Consider the following 19052-nt stretch of genomic DNA (forward strand, 5'->3'; position numbering starts at 1 on the left):
TTTTAATATTATACCCTATAAAAATGTTTGTGTTACCATTAATACAATTAGTGATGTTAAACAGATGTTTTTATATTTTGTAATCTGTTTAATCTGCGTTTACATTAGATGGAAAAAGATTTTATGCATTATGATCTATCTATTCGTAATATCGTATTGAGTTAACAAATGGTCGTTCCGAGCAACGTTACACTTCGAGACGAAATTCAAAAGATCTTTGTTCGTCGAGGAAGTGAATCCGTGGTCGAATTCAAACGTGTCCATGTATACAAATACTTTATGTCGTCTATAACAACCGGAAGTTGAACATACATAATGTTTCTGGGTGCGCCTGTTTGTGCTATTTTTCGCTTCACTGACAAATAAAAACAAACTACTGATTAATCATGATTTGATGAATACAATATTCATTATTACAATGCAAATATATATAAAAGATATCTTATTATTTCGGCCAATTTTCTTGGGAACTTATTCCATTTCTTTTTTATTTGCACCATTATCATTTACTGATACTATTCTGGTAATACTAGAAATAAAAATATTTCGAAAAGATATAATCTATAAATAATTATGCACGTCCTATCAATTTTATTTTTTAATATAACAGCAGTTATAAATTATTGCGGCAGTTAATATGTTAATGTAAATCACAATAAAGAGAGGATTTATTTTTTGGTATATAAAAATTCTAAAGACTATAGTATATATAGAGATGTAATTATAAATAATTTTGTAAACTACTCTGAATGATAGAACAATAAAAAATACTTTATTCCCCAATGCTTTGGTCCAATAATAAAACAGATTTCTTTCTTATTGATTGCACGAACAGTCGGTAAGGAATTACCGAAATAGAGATACAAGGAAAAGTAGGTCAAATCCCTTCACACGTAGGAATTAATTCTTCAAAGTGTTTACGATGGCACAAATAGAAAGTATCACAGCTAAGCAAAACTTCACATTTTCAGAAGAATTAATTCCTGCTACAAAGATTGTTGTGTAAAATGTCAAAGTGAAATTGTTCAACTATCAACTATGCAGCTAATTAATAACAGGAAGCTATGAAATATTGAAAATATTAATGGTCCATTTGATACAAGTGGACCATAGTTTATGTTTTAAATTATAGTATTATTTAAAAGTTTTTATATTAAGTATTTTGCTGTTATAATATATTATATTCAATAATGGCTAAAATAAAAGATAATACTGTCCAGATAGTATTTATTTCTTTACTGCTGGACCTTTTGGCATTTACTATGATATTACCATTGTTACCAGCTTTATTAGACTATTATAAAGAAATAGAAGATAATCAAGGCATATATTTTAAAATTTTGTATTACATACAAAATGCAAGAAAATTTTTTGATGCTCCTGATAAAGTCAATACAGTACTTTACGGTGGTTAGTCTTTTTCCTCATTTTATTTAAGTTATTGATATATTAATATGTATTAACATAGGTGTATAACTTATCTTATAGGTTTTCTTGGTTCTATGTATTCTTTTCTACAATTTTTGAGTGCTCCAATAGTAGGAGCTTTATCAGATATATATGGAAGGAAACCATTGATGATATTTTGTTTAACAGGTATTGCATTGTCTTACCTGTTATGGGCATTTTCTTGTAATTTTGCTATATTTGTATTAGCAAGATTTGTTGGAGGTATTAGTAAAGGAAATATTAATTTATCAATGGCTATCATTAGTGATGTTACATCTCCAAAAACAAGGGGAAAAGCAATGGTAAAGTTTAAGATAAACATGTGAATAAATGCAATATACATTGAAGACAGATGAATGTAAATAAAGAAATAAGTTAATCTTTCTTATTTTCAGGCACTTGTTGGCATAGCTTTTTCTATAGGCTTTGTAGCAGGTCCAATGATAGGAGCATTTTTTTCATGGATTTCTAGTGATAATAGAAAAGGGACTTGGTACATAATACCTGCAGTATTCGCTCTTTTGTTGGCAGTGAGTGACTTGTTTTTTACTGTTTGCTACTTAAAAGAATCTTTACCATTGAATTGTAGAACCAGTAATTTTGTAACTGGTGTGTCTGGAATTCTTACTTACATTAATCCTATAGATCTATTCCAATTTAATGGAGTATCTGGGCTAACTTTGCAAGGTAAAGTTGCTTTAAATTAGCATATTATAAATTCTATAGAAATCAATAAAAATTATATATATACAATTTCAGACAAAAAGGATTTAAAAACACTGGGTTGTGCATATTTCATATATTTGTTCGTGTATAGTGGCTTGGAATTTACCTTAACTTTCTTAACTCATTATTTGTTTAAATTTACAAGCATGCAACAAGGATGGATGTTTTTGGGAATTGGATTAGTTATGGCAATTTTGCAGGGAAGTTGGGTACGAACAATTCCACCTAATAAAACAAAGTCTGTTGCAGGATTGGTAAATATTTTGAAAACACAGAGCAGATATTTCTGCCATTATTAATTTTATATTGATTAAATTATATTATTATATATTAAATATTTTAGGGTTTATGGCTGATTATTCCAGCATTTATCTGTGTAGGTTTAGCAAATGATATATTGACATTGTCAGTTGGAGTATTTCTGTTTGCAATTTGTGAGTATATTGTGACATAAATTTATGTATATGAAATACAACAAATATCTATGGATTATTCATCATATTTGATTAAAATAAATAAAAATTTTATATCTTTTTCATACATTATAGCAACTGCCATGGTTGTTACATGTATGATGACGCTTGTAACACGTATTGGTCCTGATCATCAAAAAGGTGCAATAACAGGTGTTTTTCGTTCTCTTGGAGCATTAGCACGAGCTTGTGGACCTATTGTAGCTTCTTCAGGTAAAGATAAAATATTGAATCATTTAATTCAGTAATTTATATTGAATTATTATTTCAGCTTTCTGGTGTATTGGTAGTAAGGCAACATATCTTACTGGTGCTGTATTCCTTGTACTTCCACCTTTAATTCTTCAAACTGTAAAGTCATTTTGAAACAAAAGAAACAAAGGTATTTATATAAGTATTGCATATTTATATTTGTATAGTATTTTTACACATTTTATAACGTTTGTTGTTATAACGTTCTATAACGTTATGTAAACATTTAAGAAAGTATTCTTTATACGCTTTTTGTATCATGTATGGAGAATGAATAATTGTACATTTTAATATGCAAATTTTCTCTCTTTACTCTTCCCTCCTTTTCCGCCATGTTTAGTAGTTATTGATTTATCGAAAAGTTATCAAATTAATGGTGCTGTGATATAACGTGTTTTTTCCTGCGATAAACTTATAAGGAAAATACAACTAAGATATATTTCATTGATGTAAAAGAATCACAAAGAAAATTATTGAAATCAAAGACAAAAATATTTTCTCCCATTTGGTACGTCCCTGAGAAAATCATGATTTTGCGTATGTGTAATTGGTGCTTCGTCACGTGCCCTACCCTCTCCCTTTTGTGTCGCGCCATTTACGGTAAGAAATTCTCGGAATTCTTCCGTTCGCGGGACTTCGTCGACGTCCGCGTTGATGTGAGTAACACAGAAGGGGGAGAGTTATTGATGCGATTCGCGAGTGCGACCGGTCACTCAATCATTACGTTTACAATTATTGCGCGGTAGACTGAGTTTGATCAGTTCAAAGGTTACATCTTCAACAAATCGAAGCAAACTGAAGGTATCGGAATCATACAGTACAAATCCTAGTTGCTTCTGTCTGCGGACTAGCAGCAGGTGAGTGTAACCAATTCTTAAAGTGAACATCTTTTTCTTTCGCCCCTCCCGCTTATCTATTTACGCGTTATTGCAATACGTTAGGTTCTGTTATTTCTAAATTTCGATATCATACTCTTTTCTTTGAATTGTATTCGAAAAATTAAATTAAAAATTGAATAATCGGTAAACTTATTTTATTTAATTTAATTTATTCAATATCTTTTAAAATAATATTAAATATATGTAATTTTTCTTACTTGAGTTTCGGAAGTATATATATCCACTTTAAAAGAATGTACGGTTTCTGATAATATCGAGAATTTCGTTTTATCAGGTAATATTGATACTACACATTCTGCTAGAAATATAGATGAAATATCTAATGAATTCATCTTTATTAAATATATCAATTAATAAATTTGAAAATGTAATATTGTAAAATATCAAATAGATTGTTAGTTTGTGGTTATATTATTTTTAGAGCAAGCACTTCTAATATTCTTAATGAAAACATTGATGTTAATTAGTGAAAAATAATAATGCAACTAAATATGTTTAAGGTAAAGAATTTATAATTACAATCAAAATGTCACTCTGGGCAAAAGCACAACAATTACCACAAGATGCATTGCAAGAAGTACGTTCAGTTTATGGAGAACATTTTCCGATTGAGGTCCGACACTTTTTATCTTCTTGGATAGAAGAAAAAATGTGGTAAGTTAAATATATTTGCTTTCATCTATCTTTTAATTTATATATATATATATAGTATTTGGTAATATATAGCATATATATTTATAATATATTTTTATATAATAGTAATATATTTTTACTATAGGACTGATGTAGAACCTGATAATCCACAATATGAACAATATATAGCTACTCTTGTGAGATCTCTAATTCAAGAATTAGAAACTAAGGCAGCTTCATTAAATACAGATGACATGTTTTTAACAAAATTAAAATTAATGGAAGCTGCAAAAAATTTTCGTGTAAGTTTTATAATGAAGCGTTAATAATTAATTTGAATAATATTAATTTAATACAATGTATCTTTTTTTAATGCAGCAGAGATATACACATAATCCTACAGCATTATTTAGAATAATCAGACATTGTTTAGGAACAGAAATGAAATTAGTATCTCAAGTAGAGAATTTAGGTGGTGCATTAATGACTATGGCAGGAGGAAAAGTAGGGTTGATTAGTGATGCTATAGCTGAAATAGCCCAACATGTTGAGTCTTTGAGACGTAGAACTCAAGAAACTGGAGAAGATTTACGAAAAATGGAGCAAGAACAAGAGGCATTTGCTATTAGTTATCACGAATGTACTAAGCTAAATGCACATCTTCAACATCTTGCAACACAACCACAAAATCAACAAAATTTAGATATGGAGAAAAAAATTAGAAGGTATTTAAATATTTATATAATTGACTCTTTGTTCTACAACAATGAGTGAGACCCGTAGTAATATTTGGGACAAAAATAATAAGCACAAGCCTGACTCGTGGTACTTTGTTCGGACCAAATGTAAATAACACCAGCCAGGCTCATAATACTTCATTTAGGACAAATGTAAACAACATGAGTCAGACTCGTGGTTCAGTTGTGCCACATATTTTCTTACTTTACTTACGTGTAATTCTTTATTATGTTCATACGTTTAGGTTATAATTCCCTAAAAGAATTAAACAATCCTTATACTTATCATGTCAGTAAAAAAAAATTTTTTTTGATGATAGTAGTGAGAAGTATGATAGTGATTCGGTAGATTCTTCTGATATTGATAGTGATGGTAATATTGTGTTTCCTATTGTGTTTTCTATTGTATTTCATTGTTTAGAAAAATATCACACAGTTGAAGATTACTAATTTTCTATGAGTTTTCTCAAAATATTATTAATTTAAACCAATTATTAATTTACAAATTGTTACTAATACATTATCCACTTACAAATAATAAATTATTTTTATTTACTGATGAATCAATCATAATTACTTCCTAGACATCTTATAAGTATTAGTTGTGCCCAAATATGTTTATTATTTCACAATTCCTTTCGTTGTACCGAAATATACATGTCATAAGACGCATACATTTTGTGCAAGTTCGAGCACACGGTAAAATGCTAAGTGGCTCGACGCGTGACCGACCTTCTTGTTTATTGTGGCCTGAGCAGTCGGGAGTTGGCGGGTAGGACAAAGGGTTAATAACATTGTGTATATTTATTTTAGGATGAGGCACTTGATATTATCATTTTAATTTACTGATCTCCTTTGATCTGCAATATTTTTTGCTATAGATAATTGATCTAAATCAAAATAATATCAGGTGTTCTATGTTATAGATGTATATAATAATAAAACGTAAATAATGAAAATAATGCTATTACAGGCAAAAAGAGCAACAAGAACAATTACTGAATCATAAGGTAGCAGGTTTAATGCAATTACGACTGACATTAGCTGACAAACTGAAAGATACTATTACTAGATTAAATAGTTTGCAATCTAGAGTCTTAGACGATGAACTTATTAGGTAAAACTTGTTCAATTTCTTTCTCTTCAAATAATTGTGCAAGTTCTAAAGATAAAAATACACATTTATTTAGATGGAAAAGAGATCAACAACTAGCAGGAAATGGTGCGCTATTTAACAGCAATTTGGATTCTATTCAAGAATGGTGTGAAAGCTTAGCTGAATTAATTTGGCTTAATCGTCAACAAATTAAAGAAGCAGAACGTTTAAAGCAAAAATTTGCGTTAGAACCACCAGGAATGCAAGATATTCTTCCTACTTTAAATGCCCAAATTACACAGTTACTTAGTTCGTTAGTTACAAGTACATTCATCATAGAAAAACAACCGCCGCAAGTAATGAAAACTAATACTCGTTTTACAAGTACAGTACGCTTGCTTGTTGGCGGAAAATTGAATGTTCACATGACTCCTCCTCAAGTTAAGGTGAGCATTATCAGTGAAGCTCAAGCAAATGCTTTATTAAAAAGCGATAAAATGGCAAAGAATGGAGAAGCTAGCGGTGAAATTTTAAATAATACGGGGACGATGGAATATCATCAAGTAAGAAGAAGAAAATAAAATTATCATAATTCACCATACTGCTAAAACAAAACATGAACCATCATGCTTTTATTTTCTAGGCAACAAGACAACTCTCTGTAAGCTTTCGTAATATGCAATTAAAAAAGATCAAAAGAGCAGAAAAAAAAGGAACAGAATCTGTGATGGATGAAAAATTTTCCCTTCTCTTCCAATCACAATTTAGCGTTGGGGGAGGTGAATTGGTATTCGCAGTTTGGACTCTAAGTTTACCAGTTGTAGTAATTGTACATGGAAATCAAGAACCACACGCATGGGCTACAGTTACATGGGATAATGCATTTGCTGAACCTGGAAGAGTACCATTCGCAGTGCCTGATAAAGTTCCATGGGGTCAAGTAGCTGAAGCATTAAATGTTAAATTTAAATCTGCGACAGGTCGTTCATTAACGGAAGATAATTTACGATTTCTCGCGGAAAAAGCGTTTCGCGGTGGCAATGCAAGTGGGCAAGACTACTCTAGCTTGCTTTTGAGTTGGGCACAGTTTTGCAAAGAGCCATTACCAGAAAGAAATTTTACGTTTTGGGAATGGTTTTATGCTGTGATGAAATTAACCAGGGAGCATTTAAAAAGTCAATGGATGGACGGTTATATATTGGGATTTGTGAGAAAGAGACAAGCAGAAGAAATGTTGGCGAGTTGTGCGTCAGGAACATTTCTAATGCGTTTTTCGGATTCTGAACTTGGTGGTGTTACTATTGCTTGGGTTGGAGGTAAATATCTATACATTTTAGTACTTTGAACTAGAGTCGTTACTGTTTTCTCTTTCAGTCAATTTCCCTAATTTTATATTAATATTTGTAGACCAGACTGAAGTTTTCATGTTACAACCTTTTACGAGCAAAGATTTTGCGATACGTAGTTTAGCTGACCGTGTGTCCGATTTACAACACCTGCTTTATCTCTACCCAGACATATCGAAAGATCAAGCATTTTCTAAATATTACACACCATTTACAGGTAAATATCCTTTACTCTCGTTTCTTCACTTTTATTTATTTTCATAATACTTTGAATTGAGATTATGTAAAATATATTTTATCATAGAAAATCAATCTACATCGGCAAATGGATATGTGAAACCGTTTTTGGTAACGCATGTACCTGGTTGGGGTGGGCCTGGTGTCGGTGGTCAAACACCGTCGCATTCCTCCGTAGTAGGAGTAGGAAGTAGCGGTCAAAGTGGTCCCGGTGGTAGTTATCCAGCAACACCATCAACTATATTTCAAGCGCACAGTCCAGATCCCTCTGTAACGCGTGATACTCCATCAGTGGCTTCCAGGTCAGTCCCCTGGATTTAAAATATCAATCGTATCATATACATTTCTTTATTAATATAAGCTGCCATAGAAATTTCAATATAAGATATGCAAAGATTCTTTTTTGTTTCTTTCGTGCAATATATTTAAATATCGGACAAGTATATGTTCTAAGAAGTGTGTCTGAATTTTTTAATTTATAACATACCATTTCCGGTGACTGCAATTATTTTATATAATATTATACGACTATCGTATGTACTGTTTACTAATAACATATCGAATCGACATGATGTTTGAGTACTTAATGTTTGGTCAATAAAAATAGATTAATGAAGAGTTCCCAAAAGGCAGAAACGACACATTCCTACAACTAATAACACTTTGCATGTCTTTTATATTCTATCTGTGCAGATGAATGTCAGTATTGTTTTTTTTACGTTTTCTTTCTGCGAACATTTAGCAAATATTATAATTTACAATAATATCGTAGTTTCAAATTTTGTAAACTTTTTAATGAAATTTTAAAAATTTTTATATCAGATTATTATCACGTAAAATGAAAGTGTAAGTTACGTTAAGCCCTATCAAACAATTTTATTTACGATTAAGTAAATTATATACTGAAGAATACTGGATGCATAAAGACAATTTTGATAAAAAGCATACTTTGTTATGTACACGATACTGACGATTGTTGAAGTTCGGTAAATAGCCGCCCGAATCTGTTCACAGTTCCAGACACTTATTTTGAAGTGGCTGACGTACGTCTATTTATCTGAAATATTTACGCGTATTTACGCATAAGTATAGTAAACTAAACAGTATTATGTTTTTGATGAAAGAAAATTATAGATTTTTAGCGATGAGATCTTATCTTCCGTTTAACGTAAACTCGCGATATAGGATGATGGTCGAGTCAAAACGAATTTCAGTCTTTCAATGACATTTCCAAACGAATCAGCAAGCTTTTTATATATTTTATATATTTTTTATAATACCTTATAGACGATGCCTAAAAAATCTAGAAAGGACATGTTCGATAGTGATAGTAGCGATAACGAATATTATTTTGAACTTGACAAGATAGAAGACGACGACAGTGCTTCAGACAGTGGAAACAAATTCCATTCAACAAGCAATCGGTTCAGAAGTTTCAATATTTCTAATGATAGTGACAGGGATGATGAACTAAATATTGATGAAAATAATATAAGCTTCAACAATGAATAACGCAAACGTGTATATTTTCTCAACTGCGCGCATCAATACCTTTCGTCGAGCGGCCCCGTCCGCAAAGAGTTAACCTTCATGTTATCCAGTATTCTATGCTGATATTATAATTTTTTATCAATAAGCATATGATTAGTATTAAGTGGCATTATTAAAAAGTTCGATATAATTCAATAATGCCTCTATTAAATTTCCAAAGTCCTCCACAAAAATGTTTTTACTACTATTTAAAGAGAACAGAAATACGTTCTTAATGAAATGGTTGATAAATGGGCTATTTTATGCTTATTCTGAAGATTTACGCGATACTTTGTAGTACAGAAGATAATACAGTTATATTATAATATTTCAAACTTTATAAATTTACTTGTAAAGCAAATTGTAATGAAATCCGTCCAACGGATAAAGTAGATACAGTAGATTGGAGGATTTTTGGATGTATGGCGTAAAGATCATCAATCTTTTTAAGTTTTTCGCTCCTTTTTCCTTTGTTTCTATCGTAAGTTATAGTACGTAATTTGTAGCACTAATAATGAACATAAAAAAATAACAGATTAAGGACCAATAACATATGCGTTCTCCTCAGACTGCCAAATTTTATAAATTTTCTTTTTTTTTCTCTCTATCTTTCTTTAAAGAGAAACGGCTTATCCATGGCATTACAAAACAAAACAAATAAAAGTGAAAAAGCTGTTGTATCGCTAATAGTATTCTGTGTGTATAAATATATATTCTCTCATACATATACACATGTGCGTGTTGCACACACATGTGTGTATATATACATATATCTTTTTATATATAAATCCATGTGAAAGAGTAATGTGTTACGAATCTATGCATGTGTAAAAGTAATACACGAAATTTTGAAAAATCGAAGGCATAGGCCTGGAGCAAGCCGGTACAACCACAGCAACGGAAAATTAAATGCATAAACGCTACTCCTGATAAAAACACAACTCCAATCACAGTTACAATTCTAGTACTGGCAATCGAGTGTATTTAAACATTATTGCAAAATTATTATGAAGCAGTGGCACTAGAATTTTAATAAAAATTCGTCTAAATAGAGTCATATAATAGGTGTAATTATAATAGAGTAGAAATCGGGGATAATAGCTCTCAAGTGACCGATCAATCTTGGCTAGGTTGGGGATTTCTTGTGGTTGTTTGTATTTCCTTTGCCGTGTTGTACCGGCTATCAGGCTAATCGGTCACACGTTTCGACGAAATAGACGATTCTTAATGATTCGTATGTATGATATGAGCGATAAATTGAATTTTTAAAGTAGTCAATCAAGAGAGAAGGAAAAAGAAAAAAAAAAGAACAAAATTGGATCGAATCGGTTTCGTATCACATGCAATATGTTTCGATTCAGTAAGAGTCTCTTGTCCATTACTATGCCAGTGATTGGAGTTGTGCTTTTAATTTGTGGTAGCTACGCTCCGGGCCTTGGCCAGTCAAGCGTTGGGCGAACGAATCCGGATATGGACTATGTGGAGCTGATGGGTCACAGCGAACTCCCCTCGATTGATGAAAATCTCAACTTGGATCACTTTACCTTCTCCGAGTTCATACAATCCTACAACACTAAGCCACAATAGGTATGTCAGGCGTGATACATTTCTTGTGTCTATCTATCGATCAATTCTCTTTATTTCTTATCCCAATTATATTTTTAATCGTACACACAACGAATGTAATGCGTTATTATCGTTGTTTTATAGGGGAGGGATGTAAAAATGTTTTCGTCGTTTGCAGTATATATTATCTTAAATATATATACACACACCTATTAAGTAGGTTTGTCTCCGAGGAAACGTGGTATATCTTTGATTTTTATCATATAAGAGTGCAATATGTTTCAGAGCTATTATCATTTAGTTCTATTATAAACATATGATTGAGATCGGTCTTTATGTAGTAACATTGTTGAGTTGCAATTACGTATGCCTGAGCGTATCATGTGCAATGGTACTCTGTATGTCGCTTTATAAACCTGATACTTAATTTTCGATTTTGACTAAATGCTTGCTGCGTAACAACGGTACAATTTAATGTATGGAGTGTTCAATTGAGTGATATTGATCGACTGAAAGTATTCGAGACACACGATTGTAGAAACTGGTCTTATTCTACCATTTAGATTTTATTCGAAAACAAACAATGTTTGTCTCAGTATCGAATATTGTGCATGAATACTTTACCATGACCAGGGAAACATTAATGTGTAGTGTGCAATTATAATGCTATATATACAGGGTAACGATAATTGTTTTACGAGTATAAGATTAAATGAACTTTGTATTTTCTTTTAAGCAAAAGATGACTTACATTATCTGATCAAACTTTTAATTATTAATTGGAAAAAATGCACAAGAGAAACTGGTAGCAGGTGACGATCAGATCTAGATGTCAGCTGAGAGTAGAATTTCTATGATAATACGTAGAATATAATACAGACAATCATTTGCACGTCCAGCCATGTAAATAATGAAATAAAAAAAAAAAGAAGAATTTTAATTTACCAATGGGCCAGTGTGCCGGAATGAGAAACGGGGTTTGTGCAACGCTAATATGAAGTATGTGTAACATGTAATCAGCGTGACCTAAATATGTGCCTTATAATCTTCGAATTAATGCTCGTTATATTTTTTGAAAACTCTTATAGACAAGTTGCATGTATTTTTTAGCAAAAAATTTTGTCTTCGACTCGCCGTTTAACTTAACTAACGAATAAATATTATGTTTCTTATCATTTAACTCTCTTTTATATTGAAATTTAACTTTCAAAAATTTTTGAAGAAATTAAAATTGAATATTTCCGTTTGGTGCGTGATATTTTTAGTGCGATGTACGACATGCGACGAATTTATATTTTTCAATTGTTACCGAAATAACAAACTTTTCGGTGAACCTTTTAGATCTCTAAGCGTAGGAAGTTTCTATTATCGGTTAAAATAGATTCGTTTTCTAATAATCGTTCCCTCCCCTATAGTTTATGTACTCTATTAAAAACTATGAATTGTTGCGCGTATATAAAACATCAATATACGCTAAATTTTTGAATAGGATTGAAGTCGTCGTTATCCTAATTATATTTACTATATATAATATAAATATTATATAATATTATATATATATATATGTACGTATGAATCTATGTACGTACGTATCTATGTATGTATGAGTGCATGCATGTACCTGATCGTGTACATGCGTGTACGTAAGTACACGTGTATGTATGGATGTATGTAAAGATAAACTAAATTTTGAAAGACTAGTGCGTTAATACTGTTTATTATTAAATCTATTGTCTATTATCTTTTATCAAAGATTAGAGTTTATTTTATTATTGAGAACAATTTTACTGTTTGTAAAAGATATACGTTATTATTACCTTTATTCCTCTATATATAATAATAATTATTATTATATAAGCGTAAAATATAAGATGTGTTCGCATGCCGAATCGACATACCGAATAAAATAGCTTTTAATTCAATTTTTAAATTGTTTTTATTCAAATTTCAAACAATTCAATATTTTTTCCTCTAAATATTTATTATAATATATGGTAGAAATGTATATATGGGAAAATAGAGGTTATACAGAAGTTTTGTTACTCAGATTGCAACTATTTTTGTTCGTATTTCATTCACACGTCACAGTTTCACATATTTGTGCTGGGAGATTGTCGTATTTGAAATCCAAACATTCGCAATTAGCTGGCATGCAAGTATCTTCGTAATATCCGGGTGCGGGATAACTGACTTGGTAAATAGTATCAGCGCACATAGGATCTGAAGGTGGTTGATATTTTTCTTTAGATGCCCATGGTATATGTTCCTTGGGAAGTGGAGTCCAAGACTGATACGATAGTTTGTTTATAGTGTCATATTCAATTTTTTCAGATCTAACAATTTAGTAAAAAGGATGTTGGTTAGTCAAGTTGGTCAAGGAATTATTGCGCAATATGTTATAATATTAGGTTGCTGGATAAGTTCTGTTCGCTAAGAATACATATATAATTAATGACAATTACAATTTATAACATTCATCTATGTGCATATAGCATTATGTCTCTTTTATAAAGAAAAAAGAACTTATTAAATTGTTTGCGGTCTCAAAGTTTCTTTTTTCTTAAACTTCTTTCAATTTTGGAATGAATATAATAATTATCCTTTAACTTTGGAGCAGAAGTGTATACAACAACCCAATATGCCTGGCTAATAAGAAATGTCTGATCTACCTCTGATACTGAACGACAGGTTTAAAGCTTTTAACCCACTCTACTGGTCCGGGTTTCGCGTAAGATAGTTTCGTTGTAGTTCTGTCGTCAATAGGTGTATCTGGGCTTCGAAGATTATCACATGGAATAATGAGATCCGGTCGTAACGTAATTTTTTCCACAAAATCGCAACGGTTGGTAGTTTCGGATTGCATTAGACCATCGCCTATCATGTTTCTGCTTCGAGGTAATATCGGCAAACGTCTTTCGCTTTGGACCGGTAGGTAACTCAACTGTAGGAGAATTAATATAGAAGGAAATAAAGAGTAGTAATAAGAGATGCACAGGAAGAAATGGTGGCAAATGCTATTAGTAAATTAAAGATTGTTAGAATAAAGAGACAGTTTCATTTTTCAGTAATTTAAATAAACTAACTCAAAATCAAAGCATGTCTTGATATATACTATAAATTAATAGTCAACTAATATTTGTAATAATAAACTTTTGAACTTCTGAATATGAAAGCTTTAAATATGTAATCTATAACTTTCTTTTCCAATAAATATAATTTAAATATTGGAATTGTCTTCTTTTTGCTGTGATGTCTTCAGATGTTACAGAAACACATTTACTTTGCTTGTTGTATCCGTTGAAATTTTGCCATCAGGTTTCGAGATAGCATTGCAAGGAATAACAGGTTCCACTCGTTCAACGATAGCCGATTGCAAATAGCTTTGTTTATAAATAGTATCTGAGTGAAATTCACCACCGATAGGAAAGACATTGGCAGCAGTCGGCCGTACAGGTTTCTCCATGCATGGCTCTTCGTTCTTTAAGAAACTTTCAGAGTACGTTGTCTTTCCGCACATAGCAACATCTGGAGCTCTATAAACGTTATAGTAAAAACATCCCGTTGGTTTATCTATTTAAATCGAATAAGCCACAGGGTTTAATTATGGCAATCAATATTTTTAAGATGTCTAAGGAGGTAGTAAAACAGATGTTTAATACAAAAATAAAGAAATAAGTTTGGTAACATAAGACTAGTTGACAGCATATTATATTTTAGTAAATACTATAATATTGTATTTTAATAAAAGTCCTCCCTTGTAAGACATAAAAAGTATGACTTTCATATCTTTCCCCTGTGGTATTCAAATGTAATACATATATACTGGTAGATTGGTTTCTGCTGCCAGGAGTACGTATCTCTTTCTGGAATGTGAACAGGTTGATAACTTAACTTCTGTGTAGTATCAGTAAGAATCGGTTCACTAGGTGGATAGTAAATCGCTATGGGTTTGAAGTTCAATGTTGGTTCCATACAGCCTGGGTCCGTATAAGAAAGTTTCGCTGTGGTACTAGCATCCAGCTTGCCAGAACTTAAACGAATGTTCCCACAAGGTATTATAATTTCTGGTTTGTCCACATATTTACGCGGGTAATCCTGACGAATTGTGGTAACAGACTCCATTTGACCAGATCCGATCATCGGCCTAACACATCAGAGAATGACATCTAACAGATTTCTTAATTTCATTCGTTTCAATTCTTTAAACTCGTTACCTTTGCCTGGGTATAATTGGTTTTGTTTTAGGAATACTCCCAATATGTTTGTAACTCAATTGATTAGTTGTTTCACCGAGAAATCGAGCATCGGATTTAGTGAGAGCAGGTTTGGGTCGGATAGGTTGAGATCGGCTGCGTCGCATTTCCGCATGATCCACGTTTAAATATGATAAGTGATATGTGGTATTGTTTTCGAATAATTTCGAAGGAGGCTTATACGTTCTCACCGGAGCGAATGACTTTGCTCGAGACGGTTGTACGTATTTTCTTATGCACTAGATATGCACGATATTAAATCACCCATTTTATCAGTCGGAAATTATAATAGAAAAATTAGTGGGTTCGTTACTTTAATGTCACAGGGGCATTCTGCTGGTTTCTGGCATGGTAGTTGAAACTGCTTCTTTGTATTCTGTATCTCCACTACTTCCATTTTGTACTTAATATTATTACATATAGTTAATAACAATCAAAAACTATTTCCCTTTTTATGAATAAGATAGAAAGACGTGTTTATAGTCAATAAATTTAGATTCTCAAAAGATTCGTAACATATAAAGTATAACAATATAAAACAATAAAAGTGCAGCTGCGAACACGAATCTCTACATTCCGTTTTATGACTTCAGTGACATACAATTTAGAGAGGCAAACTTCGAAGTTACTGTTATGTCATCGTTATTTAAATGGAAACAAAATAAAGCCAATGATAAAATCGATTGTGTCGATGATCGATTTGTATACTCAAATCACTGCAATGGTAAGAACAAAAATATTTGTTGATATTTTATAGACCGAAATGATTTACTAATAATAACTGTAATAGAAATTTCTGTCTTAGCTACTAATAGAAAATTTATTTTCTCGTACGTATCGGATAAAAATATAATATGAATATGTAGAATGTTTATTTTAAACAATAAGAATATGTCTTTTTGCTATTTTAGATCACAGTTAATTTTTAAGATTAGATAAATGTTCCTTTTCGACAGCATCTAGCGAAAATGCATGTAAATCGATGTGTTTTCAACACAATAATACATGGAAGACATAGAAAACATACAATGCAATTACGTGTAATTGATCACGTTTCATTTTAAGGGGATGTCATGTATATCCGTAGTCGTAAAACAGTGCCTACATTCGTTTTATCATTTGTCTCACATTTCCACGAAGCATATCGAAAAACATTGTGTTAACATTATATATATTTACTGTATACAATATAATCATACTATGATTCGAATTAATATAGTCGAATTAAAAGAAAATGGTATAAACACAAGATAAATTAAATGTAATTGTCGATAAATCTACGCGGACCGTAGATTAGAAACTAGCGTTTGAAAAAAGAGGTAGTAATGCGTGATAAAATTAAGAGAGACAGCACAAATAATAAGATGCGATATTTGTAATGCATCGAATAATTCTTCTCAGTTGACACAGGGCTAATGCTATTTTTCAAGCATTCAAGATCTTTTTAACACCAAGAGAAGAAAGGACTTTTATTCTGGAAGCGCTGTGTAAATGTATCAGAGAATGAGAAAAGTCTTGGTGCTCCGTTTCCCTTGGCCCTGTAAAATAACATTGGTAAGACCAAATTTTATTTATATATCTTCTTGTAATTTATAGAAAATATGTAAAATACTTTTCAACGATCACAGCAGGCATTTGTACCAACTGCACAGGGCTTTTGGCATCCTTTAAAGCTTGTTGTAAGTTCAATATTTGACCGCGCATTACGCTCATTTGTTTATCAAAATGAGGTCGATCGAAACCTTTATCTTGCTATAAGAATAAATGTGTTTTACTGTAGAGTTATGATTGTAAAATACTATATATGTTTATATAAAATAATCGCCATTTTATACGACTTACTTTAAATAATTGATATAAATCGTCACAAAGATCTTGTACAAAATTTTGATCCGAAAGTTGTGGTAATACAAGTTCTCGCGTTACATCGCTAAATGGTTGTTTCGCTTGACTTAACCATGCCCAGTGATACGGATAAGCACGCCATGAATCGGGATGTTTAAAAGGAAAAGCCAAACCATTATCTATAGCGGCTATTTTTACTTCACCCTGTTCTGATCCGTTTTTTCCTTTACTATTATCATATTTAATTAACCAATTATCATTACCTTAAAAAAGTCAGTGTGTCATTAAATAGTTTAGCTTTAAATATAAAAATAAAAAAATCTTACGAAATGTTAAATACCTCTGTCAGTATTTCTAATTATATAGTCCAAAATAACTAAGCGTTCGAATTGAAGTTGAAATTCTCTACTAAGACGTGGTGATAGAGGTTCATTTTCCCATCGCCTTAACCAGTAATCAGCATCCTTGTAACCATCTACAAAAACTTGAAAAGAACCAACTTTCGGCGGCAAACCAATACGATTGAAATGAGATCCCACTGTAGGAAACTGGTCCATGATAGCTTGCTTCATACGAGCTTTTTGACGGTCTAAGCGTGGGTAGTTAAATGTTTTACTGACAAGTTTTACTACTCTAGTATTTGGAACTATACCCAGACCCAATTTACGGTCAACTAAACTTGCACCCGCCTCACTGAGGTATCCTTGATTTGGAATTAAACAACTTCTTCCAAAACAACACGGACAACAAAGTTTATGCATCCATTTTGTCCATTTTGGATTTAATCTTCCATAAGGTTCTTCATCCTTTGGCTTAAAAACACCTATTATTTTCTATAAAACAAAATGTCTTGTTATTGTTATAAAGTTATGATTCTGAATCGTTGATATTATTAAATGATTGTAATTTTTAAATGAAAAAAGAAGTTATACCTTACCCCTGTGGGATTTTTTACAAAGTAACTGCCACTAGAACCTTGGTATATCCTTTCGGGGGAGATTCCATTGTCTATTGCCAATTCAGCCTGCCATACTAACTCAGAGAATTGTGGATCATCTATAAGATATAACAGATTTGACTAGAGATAAAGAATTAGAAGATAAATCTGTTAGAATAGATATTAACAAACCAGGAAAACGATTAAAGGTGACATCCAGCTCCAGTCGACCAAGGAGAGGCTGGCTCTCCCGGTCCATCCCAGGGGAATCAATGGCTATGGTTTGTTCGTTGCTCAGATTGGGAACAAATTCAACGTCTGGTATTAGTTCTGAACACTCATTTACTGGTAAACAATTGTTAGATGTGATTGAGAGATCTACCAATGCATCAGTTTCCACTAAGGCAGAAGTATTAGTATTGTTCTGGCTATGATATTCTCGATAAGGCACGTGTAATTGCCGCTGTTCGGAGTCGCTCATTACAACCGAATCTGCTAGTTATTTGGCAGATCCTTTTATCACCCGTTTGTTTAAAAAATCGTTTGCACAAATAATCCTATCTATTTCCCCATATTCCTTTCCCACCTGTCAATGATGCAAACGATCGAACTCGCGTTTAACAAGTATTTTCGCAATTACAAATTTTAAAGCGATCATTGCGTCATTAAAATAACAACTTCGAATTATTATAAATTTATTAACTTATGAGAATAGCCATAGAATAAAGGCATATGTTTATGATGCTTAGGGGAGCACTGTGTAACTAATTAATATCTACGATTCGTCATTCCAGCAGACGATATCAGCTGATAGGATTAACGCCATACTTAATTTTTTCTATACTGTTGTATATGTTTGCATGTAGATATAAATTATAGTTTTCCATTTATACAGAAAATACATATTTAATTATATAGATATATTCGTCATATTCTGTCTACATAAATTTGTCCATACAAAGTGAATATAATCAATCGTATTTTATAGTTTTCTTTCAAATCAGATATAGTAAATAATAATAAAGTTGCCATATAATTTTAAATAAATATTACACTTTGTTAATACATTTTAT

The 19052-nt window shown here is 31.7% G+C and overlaps 5 protein-coding genes and 1 long non-coding RNA gene across 13 annotated transcripts in view; 3 read left to right on the forward strand and 3 right to left on the reverse strand.

Annotated features, from left to right (window-relative positions):
• Hfp (Poly(U)-binding-splicing factor hfp) overlaps positions 1-19052 on the forward strand; it is a 49041-nt gene that overhangs the window by 539 nt on the left and 29450 nt on the right. The window lies entirely within an intron of this gene.
• Positions 808-3759, forward strand: Rtet (major facilitator superfamily domain-containing protein rtet). The gene is made up of 7 exons (XM_072009824.1): positions 808-1410; positions 1489-1751; positions 1845-2136; positions 2209-2429; positions 2519-2609; positions 2724-2861; positions 2920-3759. The coding sequence occupies exons 1-7, from the start codon at positions 1191-1193 to the stop codon at positions 3012-3014; spliced, it is 1320 nt and encodes a 439-aa protein (XP_071865925.1). The 5' UTR covers positions 808-1190; the 3' UTR covers positions 3015-3759.
• On the reverse strand, positions 2594-3098 carry LOC139990520 (uncharacterized). Its single transcript, XR_011800572.1, has 2 exons — positions 2957-3098; positions 2594-2855 (listed from the first exon to the last, which is right to left on the reverse strand). It is a non-coding gene; the product is annotated as an uncharacterized lncRNA (long non-coding RNA).
• On the forward strand, positions 3566-12864 carry Stat92e (Signal transducer and transcription activator Stat92E). Of its 5 annotated transcripts, none has more exons than XM_072009717.1 (10): positions 3566-3757; positions 4300-4453; positions 4578-4734; positions 4811-5157; positions 6143-6286; positions 6360-6828; positions 6909-7581; positions 7673-7828; positions 7916-8150; positions 10241-10916. In XM_072009717.1, the coding sequence occupies exons 2-10, from the start codon at positions 4326-4328 to the stop codon at positions 10293-10295; spliced, it is 2364 nt and encodes a 787-aa protein (XP_071865818.1). In that variant the 5' UTR covers positions 3566-3757; positions 4300-4325; the 3' UTR covers positions 10296-10916. The 5 variants fall into 5 exon arrangements, with proteins under 5 accessions (XP_071865818.1, XP_071865817.1, XP_071865815.1 ...); XM_072009716.1 differs by having other exon boundaries at positions 3568-3757; positions 4814-5157; positions 10800-12864; XM_072009714.1 differs by having other exon boundaries at positions 3569-3757; positions 10800-12864.
• Positions 12901-16068, reverse strand: LOC139990486 (uncharacterized). Of its 2 annotated transcripts, none has more exons than XM_072009831.1 (5): positions 15159-16068; positions 14768-15088; positions 14225-14477; positions 13614-13885; positions 12901-13277 (listed from the first exon to the last, which is right to left on the reverse strand). In XM_072009831.1, the coding sequence occupies exons 1-5, from the start codon at positions 15302-15304 to the stop codon at positions 13016-13018; spliced, it is 1254 nt and encodes a 417-aa protein (XP_071865932.1). In that variant the 5' UTR covers positions 15305-16068; the 3' UTR covers positions 12901-13015. The 2 variants fall into 2 exon arrangements, with proteins under 2 accessions (XP_071865932.1, XP_071865934.1); XM_072009833.1 differs by having other exon boundaries at positions 14768-15110; positions 15159-15249.
• On the reverse strand, positions 16352-18460 carry LOC139990478 (phosphatidylinositol 4-kinase type 2-alpha-like). 2 transcript variants are annotated; one of them, XM_072009818.1, is made up of 6 exons: positions 18172-18460; positions 17980-18098; positions 17383-17875; positions 17040-17305; positions 16810-16949; positions 16352-16735 (listed from the first exon to the last, which is right to left on the reverse strand). In XM_072009818.1, exons 1-6 carry the CDS (start codon positions 18458-18460, stop codon positions 16642-16644), a joined length of 1401 nt encoding a protein of 466 aa, XP_071865919.1. In that variant the 3' UTR covers positions 16352-16641. The 2 variants fall into 2 exon arrangements, with proteins under 2 accessions (XP_071865919.1, XP_071865920.1); XM_072009819.1 differs by lacking the exon at positions 16810-16949.

This window comes from Bombus fervidus, chromosome 9, assembly GCF_041682495.2.
Source record: "Bombus fervidus isolate BK054 chromosome 9, iyBomFerv1, whole genome shotgun sequence".
In the NCBI taxonomy this organism is placed as follows: Eukaryota; Metazoa; Arthropoda; class Insecta; order Hymenoptera; family Apidae; genus Bombus; species Bombus fervidus.